Genomic DNA, 18,311 nt, shown 5'->3' on the forward strand with positions numbered 1-18,311 from the left:
TCTCAAATTTGCTCTGGAGAAGGTCAGAGTCTGAATCCCACTGAGTCCGATCTGTGGGAGCTAAGAGGGCCTGGGCTTTGGCTGAGGCTGCCTTTGCCTGTTGCTTCCATGGGCCGATGGAATCAGGGGGAGCCCAGGGACTAACTTTGAAGGTCTTGACTGGTATCCTGGGCTAGGCTGAGAGCTAAGAGCTCCAGCGGTCAGTTTGGCCAAAGACAGTATTACTCACATGGTAAGGGTGAGGGAGGGAGGGCCAGGTGTGGAGCCCCAAGGCTGTGACGTTGGCCTCTGGACCTGCACCATGTACACACACATGCCTCCATTTGCCGCAGTCGCCAGACACACGCATGATTGGCATTTAGCAACTTTGAAAATGTGAATCGCAATATAAAATTAATTTCACATTTAAGCCTATTTATTCAGCAGCTCTTTATGAAGCCCTTGCCAATTTATCATCTATGCGGTTACTTGCTCCGCATTGCTGAGGGCTGAGTGTTAACCCTTAGCTAGAACAAACCCTTCTCTCCCTGGAGAGCGCTGGGCTCAGCTCCCCGCACCCACAGGACAGAGGAGGCCCAGGGCTGCTGCTGACTCAAGGAGGCAGTGGGCACCTGGAAGGGGGAGGTGACCTGCTGAGCACCCTCCCCTCCACCCTATGACCTATTTCTACCGGTTCTCTGGAAATCCCTGTGAGCTTAGAGCCTGAAACGCAGGACAAATGTATTCATCAACACCACTTATCCAGAGCCTACCACATGTTGACCACAGGGGAGCCCGAGGAAGAACTGCCTTAAAAAGTCCCTGATAGGCCAGACAGCAATGTGGGCTTCCCCTTACCATGTGTGGGTGACTGGCGCCCATCAACTCTTGTCCCCCCCACCCCCTCCTCACACTTTCCTAGGGAGCGAAGAAAGACTTGGCAGCTCCCCGGGGAGATCCCCAGGCCTTGGCCTTGCTCCTTTGGGTCAGCAGTCTAGTTTGGAGGTTTTCACTGAAGTCTGTTCTAGGGAGGTAAACCCCTTCCCTATACTTGGGCTAATGTAAGCCATTCTCTCTGCAGTCTCCCTCCAGAGAATGACTGGGGCCTTACGGGGTGTCTCCTCTACTGCTGTTAAGGAGCATTTGTGCTAATTATTTGCTGTCTCGCTTACATAACCGGGCCTTTGTCAGCGCTTCTCTGATGGGGCCTTATGTAAAGTCGGGGATTGGTGTTCAGTAAGCATTTCTGATGAATTCCCTGCAAAGCCCATAGAGCTCTAACTGTGCTTCTGCCCTGCTGGGCTCCGAGTGCCGCAGGGGCACTCACCCTGGCTGCACAGCCTTTGTACTGTGCTGGTGCTGTCTGTCGCCAAAGACAGCTGCTCCAAAGGGCACTCAACTGGGACACTGTCTGAGTCCACAGGCAGGCCTGGCACACCGAGCTCAAACCTCAGTTGGAGTAGGACCATCAATTGGAAGGGGCTGAGTATGGTAGAAATAATTCTCCTATAAAAAATGTGAGCCACCGCCCAACCCTCAATCCTCTTGTTAAATGCACAGCTCAGGCTTCAAAACTCATTAACTAAAATCTTATTAGTGGCCATGAGAGTAACGAATATCAATTGAGTGCCTTGTAGGCATTTTACCTGGGGTATCTTATTTAATCCTATCTATAATCCTGTGAGGTATCATTACTCTGTGCATTTTACAAGAATGGACACGAAGGCTAACGGAGGTTTGATACCTTGTCCAGAGCATTGGAGGTCACAAGTCTAGTGCATCTTGATAAACTTCCTCAGTGCCGCTATGTTCTTTCATAAAATCTTAAATAATAGGAGTGAACTGGGAACAATTGGGGAGTGGCTGGGGGGGACATGGTGACTTCAGACTCAACACTGAGACTTGCCATGCTAATGAGCATCCACCTCAAGACTCTGCAGCTGTATCTTCTTCTCCCTCCCCCACCCCAGCCCCACCTGTGCCCTTGGATGGGAAGACTCAATGTCATGAAAAGGTCAACACTCCTTTGGTTAATTTATACATTGAATACAATTTAAATCATATACCAGAGGGTTTTGTTTTTCTCCCTGAAACTAGACCTGGTATTTTAAAGTTTTTTTTGTTTGTTTGTTTGTTTTTTTGTTTTGTTTTGTTTTGTTTTTTAGAGAGGCGAGGTGGGGGGGGGGAGGAGCAGGAAGCATCAACTCCCATATGTGCCTTGACTAGGCAAGCCCAGGGCTTTGAACCGGCGACCTCAGCATTTCCAGGTTGACGCTTTATCCACTGGGCCACTATAGGTCAGGCGGTATTTTAAAGTTTAAAGAAAATAAAATGAACCAGCAAATAAAAGCTGAGAAATAATTTAAAAACAAAACATAAAAAGAGCACTGAGGAGAGACTAGCCCTGCCAGACAATCTGAAAACAGTGTACAGCCTCAGTGATGAAAACAGTGTGTTACTGGAGCAGATTAGCAGACCAATGGGACAGGACTGCCCCGATATAAGCCCAGAACATATGTAAGAACTTAGGAAATGATGACTTTTAAAGAAAAGATTTTGGAACAACAAAATAGCCATTTTTGGAAAAAGATAAATTTGGCTCTATACTTCAAACTGTGAACCCTGAAGGGTCCCGGGAGAGTGGAGGGGCAGGAAAATATTTACTAAGAAAGGCTCCTGATGGCTAACTGGGCTTAAATTAAAAAAAAAAAAACAACAACAACAACAAAAATAACAGAGTCTAGCACAGGGGCATCTTGGGGAGATGCCTCTGCATTAAACTACCTGCTTCTGCACTGCTCAACTGCCTGCACTGCACTGTGTTCCCGCCATCTGAGTCAGTCCTTATGAAGGAGCTGCTGGAGTCCTATTTCAACCAATAGGACTGAGGCCTTCCCCCATCCAATCAGAGCTGTACAGCTCTAACCAATCAGAGAGGCTCTATTCTGGTCAATAAGGACAAGTCATCCTCATTTGCATGAGAAGAGACCAATCAGGGACCAAGGCCAGACCAGCTCCCCTCTGGCTCTGCAGCACACTTTCCACCTAAGCTTGAGGCTGGGAAACAAATGTTGCTTGAGCAGAAGGTAGAGGAGAACTCAGACACAAAGCAGGCCAGAGCAGAGTAGTCTGTTATTGCAAAGCTACCCAAATGAACAGCCGCAGGCCACCAGAGCTTCCTGGCCCCAGAATAGTCTCACCCCCTGCTGTTTCCACAGTCACGCTGTAGCACCATTGAGCTATATAGCACTATTGACCTAACATTCTTGAGCTGTTGGCACTATATAGTTTTTTTCATCACTGCTCCCCAAATTGGAGATTCTTGTTGACGTCTGAGCTGGCCAAAACAATCCTTGGTCATTGATTGACAGGAGCGAGGATGGAGAAGACCTGAGGAGATCCCCTGGCAATACCCTTCTCCACTGGAAATCAATTATGCAACCAATCACAATTATTCAGGAGGGCAGTTCTCAGAGTCCTCTCTCTCTCCTGTCGCCGTCATGCTGAAGCTGTGAACTCACCAGTCTACATGGACACGCCCAGGTTGAGCTATATCCCCCATGCATGGGGAGGGCAGCCCCAGGTAGGGCTGCTCTCTGAGTGGGTCGTTTGCCCAGGCCAAAGGAGGGTGATATGAAGAATCCTGCCAAAGAATAATGTGGCCCTCAGCACCCACTAAGTCCCATTCCCAAGCAAAGACCCAGCAGTGTGTCTGCTTGCACAAATATTGTTCAGACTGCATGGCAGAGGACCTGTCTTCAGCATGGCTACCCTGGACCAGACAGTGAGACACACAAGTTTGGGCAAGTTTGGGGGTCTGGCGAGGGGATATCCCTGTCACCCAGAATGACAGCATCTCTCGCCCATTTTTAATTATCAATACAGTCACATCTCCATTCAGAAGAGAAGGTTATGTCCACAGCCCCCAGATAGAAATGTTATAAACACCCTTCCTGGAAAATTAGTATGAGTCATTTGGGTCACTGTGGCCTCGCACTCACCAGCTTTACAACAGAAAAGTGATTTCAGGTTGCTAGGGCCCCTGAAAAAAGACCTTTTATCTTCCACTTAGGGTAAGTGAAAGATGGCCTGGGCCAGAAGTGTCATCCCGCAAGGATTAATTTGGCCAGCTTGGCTGGACTCTGGTTTTTAAATGGAGCAAGGTGAGAGCTATGGCCTGTATTTAAAATTGTCAACTTCTTGCAAGTAGGTGGGTGGGAGAGGGTAGGAGCAATCCACTGTGCAGACCCAAGAAAAATCAAGAGGGAGGTTTTCCTGGAATCCTGGATCATGATGGCCATGGCGGTTGTGCAAACTCCTGCAGGAAAGTTAGATGAGAATTCATCGCTTCCAGTCTGGGTGGTCTAAGTGTAGGAGGTACCATGAGCAGCAACCAGATCAAAGGTGTAACTAGAGCCTGACCAGGCAGTGGTGCAGTGGATAGAGCATCGAAGTGGGACACGGAGGACCTAGGTTCGAAACCCTGAGGTCACCGGCTTGAGTGCAGACTCATCTGGCTTGAGCACAGGCTCACCAGCTTGAGCACGGGGTCGCTGGCTTGAACGTGAGATCATAGACATGACCCCATGGTTGATGGCTTAAGCCCAAGGTTGCTGGCTTAAGCAAGGGGTGCACTCACACTGCTGGAGTTCCCCGGTCAAGGCACATGAGAAAACACTCATTCAACAACTAAGGTGCCGCAACTGTGAGTTGATGCTTCTCATCTCTCTCCCTTCCTGTCTGCCTGTCCCTGTCTATCTGTCAGTCTCTCTCTCTCTCTCTCTCTCTCTCTCTCTCTCTCTCAAAGAAAAAAAAATGTGTAACTGGAGAGTGCCTTCCCCTGGGTCAGTCATTGTTCCATGTGTCCTGGCAGGTGTTGACTTTCCAGGAAATGCTATCCTACCAGAAGCAGGCATGGACAGAGAGCGAGGGGCACTATTGTGAGCCATATGCAGAATGAGCCTACAGCCACAGTCCACCGCTCTGCAGAGACACTAGTGCTGTTTACTGAAAGAAATGAATTGCATCTCCTTCCAAGTCATTCTGGGCTGGGCTGGTGAGTTCAGAAATAGCTGGCAGTCGTAGCATCACAGAATCAAGGTGGAAAAGCACCTTGGAGAGCAACACCTCTGACCCGTCCTTCCCTTTGCAGATGAGAAGAGTGGGGCCCAGGCACAAAGGGGCTCTCAGTGGCTGTGCTGCCGCGCCTCGACTTTCTCTGTGAGCACAGTGGCACTTCTCCTGGCCCACTCCTCGCTCTCAGCCATGGTCCTGTTCCAACACATGCGGATGCCTTCACTCAGACCAGAGAACAATGTCCCCTCTTCAGGGTAGAGGCCCTGGGTGGGTACAGTTGAATTTTAGCCTCATTCGCCTTCCCAGCCTGAAGCCCCTAGACAGACCCCAACTTTACAATGAATCTGCCCCCATGCTCCAGACCATATTTACGTCTGTGTGGCCCACAGGCTGCCGGGTTTTCTCCCAAGGTAGGGCCTTTCCTCCCAGCTTTCTCTCCACCAACTCATCTGCGAGTTCACCCTGCCCAGTAGAGTGGCAACCTGCTCTCTCTTGTCCTCTAACTTGAGGACAACTTCAGCCCCATCCTCCATCACCACCACCAAAGCTCTGTGGTCAGACTGGGAATGAAACTTGGTCTCAGAGATCATCAAGAGCGGGGGTGGCTAGCTGTAGCCCAGAGGCTCAGTCTGCCTGGACCTGTTTTTATAAATACAGTGTTATTAGGACACAAACAGACCCCATTATTAACATACTGCGACTGCTTTCATGCTACATTTGCCATGTTGACAGCAGCAACCAAAATAGCACGAAGTCTATAATATTTATTACCTGGCCCTTCACAGGAAAGGATTGCCAGTCTCTGATCTAAGGCAACCTTTCTGAGGCCCAGAAAAGTTCAGTGACTAACTAGTGTCACTAGCTGATGAATGGCCAAGCCAGAGTTTGAACCCAGGTGCCCTGACATTATTTCCAGTACACTCAAGACTTCTTGCAGAAAGTAAATGAACTTGGACCTGTCATCAGATGCTCAGCTTATTACCAGCCTTTTTCTGTAGGGAAATCACAGGGGAGAGGTGTTTCTGCTCAGAAAGCATCGAGGTGACTCTGAACTCATTCCCAAAAGCTGGTTTGGGGGGCCTGAGGCTCCTTCCCTGGAGAAACTTCCTGGAAAAGTTCCTGGAGAAAGAACCTGTGGTGGTTAAGCCCCTCTGCTCTTGCCTGGACCCTACAGGGATCAACACCAGCACTAGATGCTTCCCAGCAGTGCTAACACTGCCCTGGCTCCCGGGGCCAATCAAGGCCTCCTACTCTAGCTTTGAGCTTGTATCCCACTGCAGTGGCGTGTCCTCTGTTTTCACAAGTAGTGACAGGGTGGTTAACCAAAGGGACTCCAGACAACATGACATCTGGATCTTCTATAGCCACTGTCCCCAGCAACTGGCAGATCAAATCAACTCTGATTTATAAATACTAGGAGGTCCCCTTTTTCCACTTGGCAATACTCCCAGAAGCACAGTCCAGGGCCTGATGGTGGTCATGTTCTTGTGTCTTCCACAGGGAATCCATGAAAACTTCCAAGGGCACAGAAGGAGGAGGAAGGGAGAAGCTCAGATAGAACCCAGAGGGCTCCTCCCATTGCCAAGTGTGGGAACCCTGGCCAACCAGGCAGGTGCCGAGACTCCTGGGCAGGTGGAGGCCCAGGGTAGCATGACCAAAGGGTAAAGGGAAGGGCATGGCAGGACGGACACTTTAATCTCAACAGCGGTCCTATGTGGCAGGGACTGTCATCCTCATTTATAGATGAAAAAATCCAAACCCAGACTGGACGTGGTCACCCAGTTGGTCAACAAGAGGTTCGGAATTCAAACCCAGGTCTGTCTGACCCCCAAATGTATCCTCTTTCCTCACCACCTTGGTGCTCCCAAGGCAAGAGCAATCCAGAATCAAGTGAGCAGGTTCCCAAACAGTCAGTCCCCTTCCTGGAGAGGCCATCTTCCAGCCAGAGCCCTTTTCCAACAGGGTCGTCACCTATCCCGGGAAAATCGGGGTAGCAGACACCAAGGTGGAATGCCCGCCCCCATCCTCCACTGCCCAAGAAAGGCCTGGAGCGAGGGCCACGTCTGGGGCGGCATGTTCTGTGCATGTCTCTCCGTTCTGAGTCCACGCCACACTCTATTGAATAGACTAGTTTACAGAACTCCCTCACCATGTGCCTTGTAGGCTGGGGAGGGAGAGGAAAGCAAAGCAATCAAGCCCACATTAACTGGCACCCCTGGGGGGGGGGGGTAGCTACGGGGCAGGGCACAACATGGCAGCTTAGGGTTGGCAGCCTGGTGTGGTGCTTAGAGCACAGCTCTGCAAGCCAGCCTGCCTGGGTTTGCGTCGGATTGCTGCCACCTCCTCTCTGTACCATCTTGGGCAAGACAGTGACTTATCTCTGCCTCAGTCTGCTTTTCTGTTGAAGAGGGACAGGGCCAACCTGACCGCCCCCCCGGTGGGATGAGAGGAGATAATATTCATGCAATTTGAAATAGTGCCTGACACAGAGTGAGGGCTATATGGAAGCATTAGTTAAATCTTAAATATACGTATTTTGCTATATCTACATTTTGTTTTGCTTTCAGTAATGCTAGGAAAAACCTTCTGAAATGCTCACTCCCCTTTCTGCTCTGGAAAGTACAGCACAAAAAACAACTTGTTCTGGAAATGGAATGTGGCAAGTTATGTTCTGGTTACTTATGGCCTGCACACAGCACGCTTGTGAAGATTTCAGTACAATAGAGTCAACAGGTACTCACTTGTTTTAACATTTTTTATTGATTGATTGAACCAGCAACCTCTGTGCTTGGGGACCACACTCCAACCAGTGGAACTATCCAGCCAGGGCAATACTCACTTGTTTTAAACATAGGAGTGATATAGCCGGATTTTTAAGAAACACATCAGAACTTAGATATTCCAAGTGGTCACCTTAGCAAGCCCGGGTCCCATTATTCAGACAGGAGGCTCTGGGCAGGAACCCACCGCAGCGTCGCCTCTGCCCGTCTCTGTGTCTCCCTTCTCTCCCCTCTCCTCTCTTTCCTCTGGAGCCTGTTTAGAGTTTTAAAAGACCTTAATCATCATCTAATATAACTTTGTAGGACAGCTAGCCAAAGTTGGACAGGTGGCTAGAAACCAGCTTCTCCACCACCAAAACTGACCACTAAGAATGTCACCAAACTTTTAGTCCATTTTTAAAAGACAAATATTGACACACACACCCGGCCCCCCGCACTGAGACTTATAAGAATGGGCACCAGGCTGTGAAGATATTTACTTGTATTATCACAGATTATCTGACCAGTTTTTCCAGGTAGCATCCTGGCCCACTTGGAGGAAAGGTACAATTTAAATTCATGTCAGAGATTAGAAAAGGCTGGCAAAGAATTCCTCTAGCCAGCAGGCAGCACAGGGGGTTCACTCGTAGGTTAGCAAAAGGGGGTCTGTCCCACGCAGGCACTGGCTGTCAGGGGGACAGGGCTGGGGACCAGGAACAGGCAGGCCTGTGCACACCAGGCAGCAGGCAAGAAGTGGCTATGCTGGCAGGCCTGGAGCTGCCTAGTATCAAGACGGTCTGGTGGAGATGGCAGGGCTCATCTAGGGCCTGAGGATTGAGTCAGGGCTTGTGTCTTGGAAGGATTCACAAGAGCAGGGTTGGACTCTCTTGGAAAACCTGTGTTGCCAAGCAGGTTATAAAGGCAGGGACAGGTGCACAGGGAACTGAGAAAATGGCCCCATGTCTGGGCTTAAAGTAAGGCCAGCTGTGGAGCCCACCACCAGGTCAGCACAGGATGGGGGCACAGCTCGCTTGAACCTGCCTCCTCCGAGCCCTGGCTGCTAAGGGATGGGGCTGGGAGCTCTGCTGTGCCTTTAGACAGGTCCAAGTGGTCCTAGCTGCATTGTGAGTAGGACGGAGGGGGCAAGAGCCAGGTGGGAAGCTGATGTTCTTGGCTGAACAAAATCATCCCAGGTGGAAGCGTTCCCAGCGAGGGGAGAGGCATCCCTATGTGGTTCCGACCTGACAGACACTTCGAGCCTAGGAAACGGAGGGGAGCACAATTTGCAGACAATGCGTGCCCCAGATCAGGACTCCCCCGGGGCTGGTGGCAGAGAAGGTTCATTTCACAGACTTGCTGACTGCGGGAAAGGAGCAGCGGGCCTCTCCCAAAAGAACTACAAAATAATGTGAGCCCCACCTCTGGCAGCCCCCCCCCCCAGTCTCCTCGTCTCTCTCCTGCTCCTCTCCCCTCTCTGTCCCCCAAGCCCAATCTCAGTGCGGCCCAAATGTCTTACTGTTACTAAGACTCATTCAAACTATTAAGCTAATTAACATTAAAATAGTAACATTTTACTCTTCCCAGTTTTATTGACATGTTTCTGAGAGGGTCACAGAGAACAGGAGTCACCTCAACCGAAGGAATGACTGTTTAGTGGTAAAATCTTAGCTACATGATGCCCGGGAGATGTGTTAAGGCAGAGGACAGCTGCCCAGAATCCATTCCCCTCTTCCTCAGGGCAGCTCTGTTTCTTCTTGGGAAATCTCCTCTCCCCCATTACGCAATCCAAGGACTTGTTTCCCATTAGCAATGCCAGACATGATATATCCTCGCACCCAGGAATGGCAGGAGGTAGGCACAGGGTCCCAGTGCTGCCAGCTAGATGGCACAGGTGGTGGTCATTCCTCACAGAGGAGGCAGCATGCTGACCCTATAGGTCCTGCCCTCTAGGCCTCACACAGATGTTCTTTGGCACCCATCCTAGCCTTGGTGACTTCTACCCCCACTGATGCTGTCAGCCACCTCCCCCACAAGCCTTTAAGTGAACCAGACTTAGGTGTTTACAAAAAACATGGATGCTGAGCGGCCCCCACAGCTGCCTCCACGCACCATCAGGCCAGTGATGATGGGGAAGAGGGCTGGCGGGCTCACTGCCCTTCGACGTAGATCACAGTCGAACCCAGTCTGTCACTGTGAGCACTGCCAAGGACATGGTGCACGTGTGACCAGAAATGAGCCATTGGGAATGACCCAGGATTGGGAGTAGAAAATGGCTTCTGCGCTCCCTATGGCAACAGGATGGGATCACGTGCAGTCCTGAAGGCCGTGGTGACAGTGGAATGTCTCATCTGACAGTCTTCCCCGCCTTGCTGCCGTGTGCACTTGCACACGCGTGTGAGTACTTGCAAGCCCACATATACGTGCGCACGCTCTGCTAGCAGGCGTCCTCCTGGTCCTCCCCAGGAGAGCGTGGTGGTGTCTGGTAGAGGCTGTATGATGAGTGGGGGAAACAAGAAGGGGTGGACCACAAGTGGCTTCCTTCCCTGGTGGGACCCAAGAGGCCAGGTCCCTGCCTTCACAATCATGTACCTTCAATAAACTAGGAGTCCCAGAGGGGAAACTCCAGCCCCCCAGGACATAAGACTAACAGGGCCACATACAGAGCCACCCAGACAGCTTTAAGACAAAAACATACTCAATGTATGACATCAAGTTGTCCCCCCACCTTAATCCTTACAGAAACTTTCGTTACCTTCCAGATTGGGACCAACAACCAAAGGGCACGGCACTGATCAGACAAGTGAGTGGCCCAGAGACTCAGCACAGTGGGACCCTCAGACTCACCAAGCATATAACCATCTCCTAATGGAGCTTTGCCACCCACACCAAGCACACGTGATGGGCGGCCCACCAGGAGCCCCAGGTAAGCAGCCAGGTGCAGCACTGGGCCAGGAGCCCAGCAGGGAGAAGGCACACCGGAGCGAGGCAGAAAAGAAGCTGCTTCCTAGGACATTTATTGGAGCCTGGGCCAGCGTGAGTATGATCAGGAGTCCCAGCCACGGCCAGCAGCCCCACCAGCCATGACACAGGGCATCCATCTCCTTTGATCCCCTTATAGACAATGTTATAAAAAAAATAAACTTTACAGTAATACATTTCGCTCATCTGTTGGGGTATTATTTCAATAGTTTTGTTTCTTAAAAAAAGGAAAGAAAGGGAAAACACACGATATATGTATATGGATGTGTATATACATATATGTTGAGAAGGGAAACGTGTACATACAGTTGGCGTACGTCTTGGGTGAGGAAAGATGAGGTGGAGGAGGGGAACAGCTGCAGAGAGCAGAGGGGGGGGCAGTGGGTATCCCACTGTGGTGCTTTCTGCCCCTCTCAGCAGCCCCCTCTCCAAAGAGACCACCAAAAGAACTTCTCTTTGATTTCAAAATTCCTGCCACCAAGGAGGAAGCAGCAGCCTTGAGCTGGTTTTGCTCCCTCTGCCCCAGGGGGTCTCCCAGGGGCCCCCTTGGCTACAGTTGGGGGAGGGATCTCCAGGTCACCACCCCTGCAGGTCAGAAGCAGACCTGCCCGGCCCACAGAGGGAGGGCAAAATAAACTCCACCCTTGAAGCCAAATGGAGGTGTTACAGGTGCCCGACTGGACCCCCAGGGCCAGCCTCACTGCTCTGCCACCTTACGCTCCCTGCCAGCCCCTGGCAGATGCCCAGAGTGGGCAACTTCAGAAGAGCGCGGCCACTGTCCTGCCCCAGACCACATCAGGCACAGCCAAAAGTCCCTCGGGCCACAGGGTCTCATCTTGATTCTTCCAGCAGCAGGGTCCAGAGAGAAAACACCAGCCCCTTCAGTACCAGGGTACCCTTACCAGGGGGTTCACAGGCTGCCCGCCTGCTGTTTGGTTTAGAAAACTTCTCTGGTAGAAGAAACCTGGGAGCAGACAGGTTCAGAAAGTAGGTGGGAAAACATTTTTTGCAAGGGGTGTGTGTGTGTGTGTGTGTGTGTGTGTGTGTGTGTGTGTGTCCATCTCATCGGGCGGGTGCTCTCGTCCACAGAGCTTTCAGAAATCTCCAGACGTGGGGCCCAGTGCCTATAAGGCCAGCTTCCACAGCAGAAAGGAGACAGCGGTCAAGGTGGCCGGAGGTCTGGCTCTGCAGGAGCCTGAGTGAGATCTGATCACCTTGTTACTCCCTGGGATGATGTTGGTGGTGAGCTGAGGCCACGGCAGAGAGGGAGACAGAGCAAAGAGAACAAGAAAGACAAACCAGCAGAGTCAGCAGGGCTGGGAGCAGGCAGAGGAAAGGAGTCCCCTTGCCCTGCCCTCCCGCCCTCCCAGGAGGACATGCCTTTGTGCTCTCACTTGGAGACAGCCACGCTTCCAGGGAGCTGGGGGAGGCAGGGCCATAGCCCCCGGGACAGCCTGGCTGACCCTGCCCAGTAAGGAGGGTCTGCAGGTGCAGGCCAGCATGGAGGAGGTGGTCTAAAGATCTCAAGGAGAAGAAGCTCCCAGGGTCCACTAGGACCTCCTGGAGCTGTTCCTAAATGTGGTCAAACCCCTCCTCCCCCATGAGGTACCCCCTGCACAGCTCTGACTGCCGCTCCTCCTCCTGCATGGCCTCTTTCCTCATCTAGGCTACAAACAGACTATGTATGTAGTCAGATACACTCGTGCATGAGGGCACCTTCTAGGAAGGGAGGGTGTTTTTCTCCATCTCCATCTCCTCCAGATCACAGAACCAGCACAGAACACGTACTGTGAACACTTGTTTTAAAGAGTCAGGGAGGCTTGGGAAGGCTTCTGCTCATAGCAGCACTTGTGTCTCCTTCAAAGAGACAGCCAAGGGCCCTAACTGCAGCCTCTGCACCCATTCCCCAGCACAGTGTGTGCCCACCCAGGTCCAGGCCAACCAGGAGCTCAGCTGGCCCAGCCTGCAATGGGATCTGCGGGCTGTGAGTCTGAGGCTCGCCTGGAAACAGCCCCCTGTGGCCCATCCCCTGCAGTACCCGCTCTGCCCCACTCACCTCTGTGAAGCACATGCTCAGCTCTTTGGAGCTATTGGCCTTCAGCCCCTGCTCCTGTAGGAGATAAGGCACTAGTTAGGACAGGTCACTGCAGTTGGGTCTCTGACCAAGCTTAGTCCTGTCACTCGGAGGAGGTCCAACCCTCTGTGGCCCTGCCAGCCGCTGCTGGCCTCACAAAGCAGAGGGCACACGTGAACAGTGCTGGCTCCATCCCGTGCAGCACGAGACCCTGCCCCTTTCTGACATCCTCAGCAACCTGGTCCTGTCTCCTCTGGGCTCCTGAAGGACAGAGTTCTAACTGTGCTCGCCAACTTCCAACACAACAGAGAAACAAGCCACGCACCATGCACAGAACTTTCTTTTTTTTTTTTTTTTTTTTTTTAATTTCTGAAGCTGGAAACGGGGAGAGACAGTCAGACAGACTCCCGCATGCGCCCGACCGGGATCCACCCGGCATGCCCATCAGGGGCGATGCTCTGCCCCTCCGGGGGGTCGCTCTGCCGCGACCAGAGCCACTCTAGCACCTGGGGCAGAGGCCAAGGAGCCATCCCCAGCGCCCAGGCCATCTTTGCTCCAATGGAGCCTTGGCTGCGGGAGGGGAAGAGAGAGACAGAGAGGAAGGAGGGGGTGGGGGTGGAGAAGCAAATGGGCGCTTCTCCTATGTGCCCTGGCCGGGAATCGAACCTGGGTCCCCCGCACGCCAGGCCGACGCTCTACCGCTGAGCCAACCGGCCAGGGCTGCACAGAACTTCCTATCATGTCAGAGCTCCCTCGACAAGGTCAACACCATATCTTCCTCTCCTCACACTGGGTAGTGTCTGCCCCACAGCGGTGTTTTACCACATGCATGAATGAATAAATGCATGCCATGGGTCAGAACTGGCATCTGAGTGCCAGCTCCAGGAAGAGCATTTGGGCTCATGGGAAAGAGCTGTGATTGATTAGTGATGTCTGCCCCAGTGCATGTCAGGCGGGTATCTGGCAACAGTGCCAGGTGTTGGCCTTCCCACAGAAACAGATGTGTGGCACCTGGGAGCTCTGTGGTCAAGGCGAGGAAGGAGAAAGGACAGCCAGGGTGGGGGTGACTCAGGGTCTGCACCCCTGGCACGAGCAGGTGCATGCAGGACCAGAGAGTGCGGTGTGCATGAAGAACATCCTTTGTTATAATCCTTGTAACAGGGATCCAGGGGAACCAGCTGGGGGATATGCTACTTCTGTCTTGGCTTCAGAGGACTTGGTTCTCAAAGCACCTGGGGGAATCTCTGGCCCCCAGAAGTAACTGGGAAGCCCAAGAAATTCTGCCTAAATCACTGCTGTTGGCCAGAAGTATCAACAATCCCTCGGACATCACAGACAATCTAACACCCAGGGCATCTGGTCAGCTAAACAAAGCCCCAGCTGTCACACACCGGTCCCACCAAGAGCTATCACTGCCGACGGCGGAGACGTGACTGTGGTGGTGACAGTGCGGCAGGAATGAAATTAGAGACCAGACCCAGGGGATCCTATTCAAGACCATAGCACTAGTGACCCAGGTTTCAAGGTCCAGCCCAGCCAAGCCACCAACGTGTCTCCCTGGAAAATGGGGTGTACTCTAAGGCTCTCTGGCCCAAAGACTGTATTCTACTGCCCAGGACCAAGTGCAGCCCCAGCCAGAGCTGTGGGAGGCCACTGCCAGCAGACCCGCACACCCCACTTCCGAGATGGTGCCATCGCCACTGTCTTCTGACTGCCCCGACCCTCACCTTCACCCGGCCGGGGCATCTCCAAGATGGTGCCATCACCACTGTCTTCTGACTGCCCCGACCCTCACCTTCACCCGGCCGGGGCATCTCCGAGATGGTGCCATCACCACTGTCTTCTGACTGCCCCGACCCTCACCTTCACCCGGCCGGGGCATCTCCAAGATGGTGCCATCACCACTGTCTTCTGACTGCCCCGACCCTCACCTTCACCTGGCTGCTCCCGGGAGCAGCTCCCAGCCCCTACTGGCTGCCCTCCCGTGATGGCCTGGGGCCTGTCACACGACGGGAGCACACCAGCACGTTTCTCCCACACCCTTCCCTGCTCCGATGTCCCGGGTGTGGCAGCTCTGTCTCCCTCCACAGTCCCTGCCCACGGTGCTCACTAAATATGGACCCCGTACAGTTACACAGCGGGATTCGTGTCCTTATCCTCACCTCAACCAAGGCAGCTCCACTTTATATACTGGACACTGGCACAAAATTGTTTTGAAAAATAGTCTACTGCTTAAAAATAAATAAGGCCTGAGAAAACTACTGAATTAGCTGAGCTCTAGGCCTGGCCACACAACCTTCTCCCGTGAGACGCCAGCCCTCGGGGAGCTCAGGGCCCTCAGCACTGTGGGCTCTGAGAGCAGCACCAGGGCCAGCCCCACGGAGAAGCGCAGGAGCCCAGGGCCAGGTCTGGGCCAGGCTGAGCCAATGACGTATGGTCTGGTGTGCACTCCGCAGCAGCCCAGGGGATGGCTGGACTTCGCAGTTCAGGGTGAGCAGGACTTGGCAGGCTCTTTTTAAGAGGGGAGAGGGCAGGAGTGTTGTCAACTATTAGAGAGGGAAAAGGTGGGGGGAGGAGAAAGGGAGAAGAGGCAGAAAAGGGGGAAGCAGCACCCAGAGACAAAGAGCCCAGAGCAGGGAACAGAGGGGAGTGGGAGGGTCACAGAGGAGGGGGAGGGACACAGGAGGAGGCGCAGAGGAGGCCCCTTCAGCCTCTCCCCTGACCCACACCACCCTGGGCCAGCCCCAAGGAAAGCCAATGCAGCTGCCGGCTTGGACAAGAGCCTCAAGGACTTTGAGGACAAAAGGACTGACCTCCCTGAAGATCAGGCATAGGACCCGCCCCTCCCCACACCCCATTAGTGCCCATCATTCATAGATACACCTTCCACAGCCTTCACCTGAAGCCCTGCTGTACCAGGGACACTGCAGTCCTGCAGGCTCCAGGACAAGGGCCGCACTGACTGCTGAGAGCAGGTGACACAGTGGCTCCCTCCAGCTGTCCTACAGTTCCTCCTGCAAGTGCTATAAGATCTAGTGCATACATCTGCCCTCAGACCCCTCAGCCTTTAGACTGATCCCAGCCTCCCCTGGGATCGCCCCTTGACCCAAGAAAGGAGGGAAGGGCATCAGTCCATTTCAGCCAATGACCTGAGACAAGTCTCTTCATCTGCTGGAGCCTCCATTTCCTCATCTTTAAGATGGGACAAATGTACTTCACTGACCCATGTGACTATATATGAGAGGGCATAAGGCACAGCCAAGTCTGCACCAATCTAAGGACTCTGTAATTCCACAGGCATGGCGCTGAGCAGAGCTTAGTCCGGCCTCCTAAGGCAGGGCCAGGAGACACCAGGGAAGGCCTGCTGTTCTCCTCTACCCGGCAGCTCATGGGCCGGAGACAGGAAGAAGGCTGTAAGGTGGACACCACCTGACTTCCAGAAAACACGGAGCAGGTGGTGAAGGCCACGGCACCCTCTCCTAGGGCCAGCCTGAGGTCCACATAAGTCCCTCCAGATCTGGGCTCAGCAAACAGCACAGGGCAGGCATCTGCCCAGCAGCTGACCTCTACATATGGCACATGGGAGGAGGTGGTGTGCAGACAGAAAGAAGTCGCATTACCTAATTCAAAAGCCACAAGAAGTTCAAATTCCTGGCCTTCCTCCTCACCATTAACTCCCCCTCAGCGCTCTCTCCCACAAGGGGTTCCAAAGATGAATGGTCACAGCCCTGCTTACACCCCAGCAAGAGAAATAAACATCCACACAGTCACCTACACCCCAGGTCAATAACTAGGAGGGGGAAATAGGCTGCTTCCTTCCCGACCCCCCAGAATACAGGCTGTCCTCTATGGCCATGCTCCCACTTCCTCTCCATGATTATCTGAGCATGCCCATCCCACCCGTATGGGACAATGGTACTGGTCTAGAAGCTGGTCAGCCTCAGTGCCCGGAACACAGTGCCATGCAGGCAGAATTTATGTTGAACAAATGCACAAATGCACAGATGGGTGAATAAATGAATGACTACGAGGGAGAAGAGAGGGAGGAAGACAAGAAGGAATGCACACAAGTCTCTCAAAGCTGTGGAACAAGCCACACTTATAAATCAGAAATGCCTGCCTGATAGACAGGCCTAGGCTCCAGGTAGGAGACTCACCAGGGAACAGGCAGGATAAGGAGGAGACAGAGGTGGTGGCTGCTGGCTGCTGAGCCCGTGCAGGTGTGTGGTGAGGGGGCTGTGACAACCCCTTCCAACTCATTTTTAATCCCCCAGATGTGATGGGCAGCATCAAGGGTAAGAGCAGAAACTGGCTGGTGTAGACCCGGAAAGCAAAGGAGATGGTGTCGCTGGAGCCCCTTTGCCCAGAGAAGGGTGAGACTCCAAATGATCTGATGGGCCCTTTAAACTGGTCCAAAGCAACCCAGGGGGAATGCCAAGGCCACTGGGAACAAACCAGGGTCGGGAAAGGCGCTAATCTGCTGCTAGTCTCCCCCATCCACACTGCGCCTCCCTGGTCCAGGCCCATCAAATGGCGAAAGGACTTTCTAACCAATCTCCCTGCATTCTCAATGCAAGGACTTCCCTTCCATACACTCCCCACACAGGGGCATCAGGGAGAGGGAGGAAAGCGGAACAGGGAGCTGCCCACAAGCAGTAAAACAGGCCGTTTTCTAGACTGGAGGGCAGGACATTCCAACAGAGCAAATGGTCTGGGGACTCGGGGTTCTTTCCCTCCCTGGATGGAGTACTACGCAATGCCACGCACCAGGCACTCGATTACCCATAGATAGACGGTGGGGGCAAGCTGCAGCCAGTCTTCCAGGGATACTCAGCCGGGAGCCCCGAGTAAGCGAAGGCAGCTTTGTCTGAGCAGTCAGGGAGACCACCCCCTGAGCTGACATGCAGGCAGAGAGGGGTGCAGAGAGGAGAAGGGAAGACCCTTGCTCAGAAGGACTAACGAGGGCACAGCCAGCATCTTGCTTGCCTCGCCTTCACACCCACATCACGGAGTGGCCTCACTGGGCTCCAGAAGCCGGGCCTTGGATGAGGGTCAAGACTGGTCTGTTCACTACAGATTCTCTACTTTAGGGGAAACTCACACAGGTGTGTATGTGTGTGTGTGCGTGCATGGCAGGGTCAGAAGGGAGAGGGTAGAGGCCATTCTGCAGACTCTGCCACACTTTCCCACATTCTAGAAAGTCCCGTTTGGGCAGGGCTTCCAGGTCAGGGCACAGTCAGGGGTGGGAGTATAGGGCTGGAGACAGCACCAGGCAGCCAGACACAGGGCCGCCACAGGGCCTCCTCGCTGCTCTGTGGACGCCCACATGTCTGCTCAGCAGTCCCATCATGAGGACCAGAGTCTGTCAGGTCCCAGAGCAGAGGCCACGGTGGGAGAGACCCTGGGGGAGCAAACAGCATGGTGCAGCCGGAAGGAGACAGCCC

The 18,311-nt window shown here is 53.1% G+C and overlaps 1 protein-coding gene across 3 annotated transcripts in view; it reads right to left on the reverse strand.

The window, feature by feature from the left end:
• Positions 1-11,823: 11,823 nt before the first annotated feature.
• Positions 11,824-18,311, reverse strand: part of GFRA2 (GDNF family receptor alpha 2) — an 88,728-nt gene continuing 82,240 nt past the window's right edge. For all 3 annotated transcript variants that reach the window (XM_066351089.1, XM_066351103.1, XM_066351093.1), the window contains exons 9-10: positions 12,850-12,903; positions 11,824-12,040 (exon numbers count right to left, since the gene is read on the reverse strand). In XM_066351089.1, the coding sequence (XP_066207186.1) occupies positions 11,918-12,040; positions 12,850-12,903 (177 nt within the window). In that variant the 3' untranslated portion in view covers positions 11,824-11,917. The remainder of the gene's footprint in view (positions 12,041-12,849; positions 12,904-18,311) is intronic.

Source organism: Saccopteryx leptura, chromosome 1 (assembly GCF_036850995.1).
Source record: "Saccopteryx leptura isolate mSacLep1 chromosome 1, mSacLep1_pri_phased_curated, whole genome shotgun sequence".
Lineage (NCBI taxonomy): Eukaryota > Metazoa > Chordata > Mammalia > Chiroptera > Emballonuridae > Saccopteryx > Saccopteryx leptura.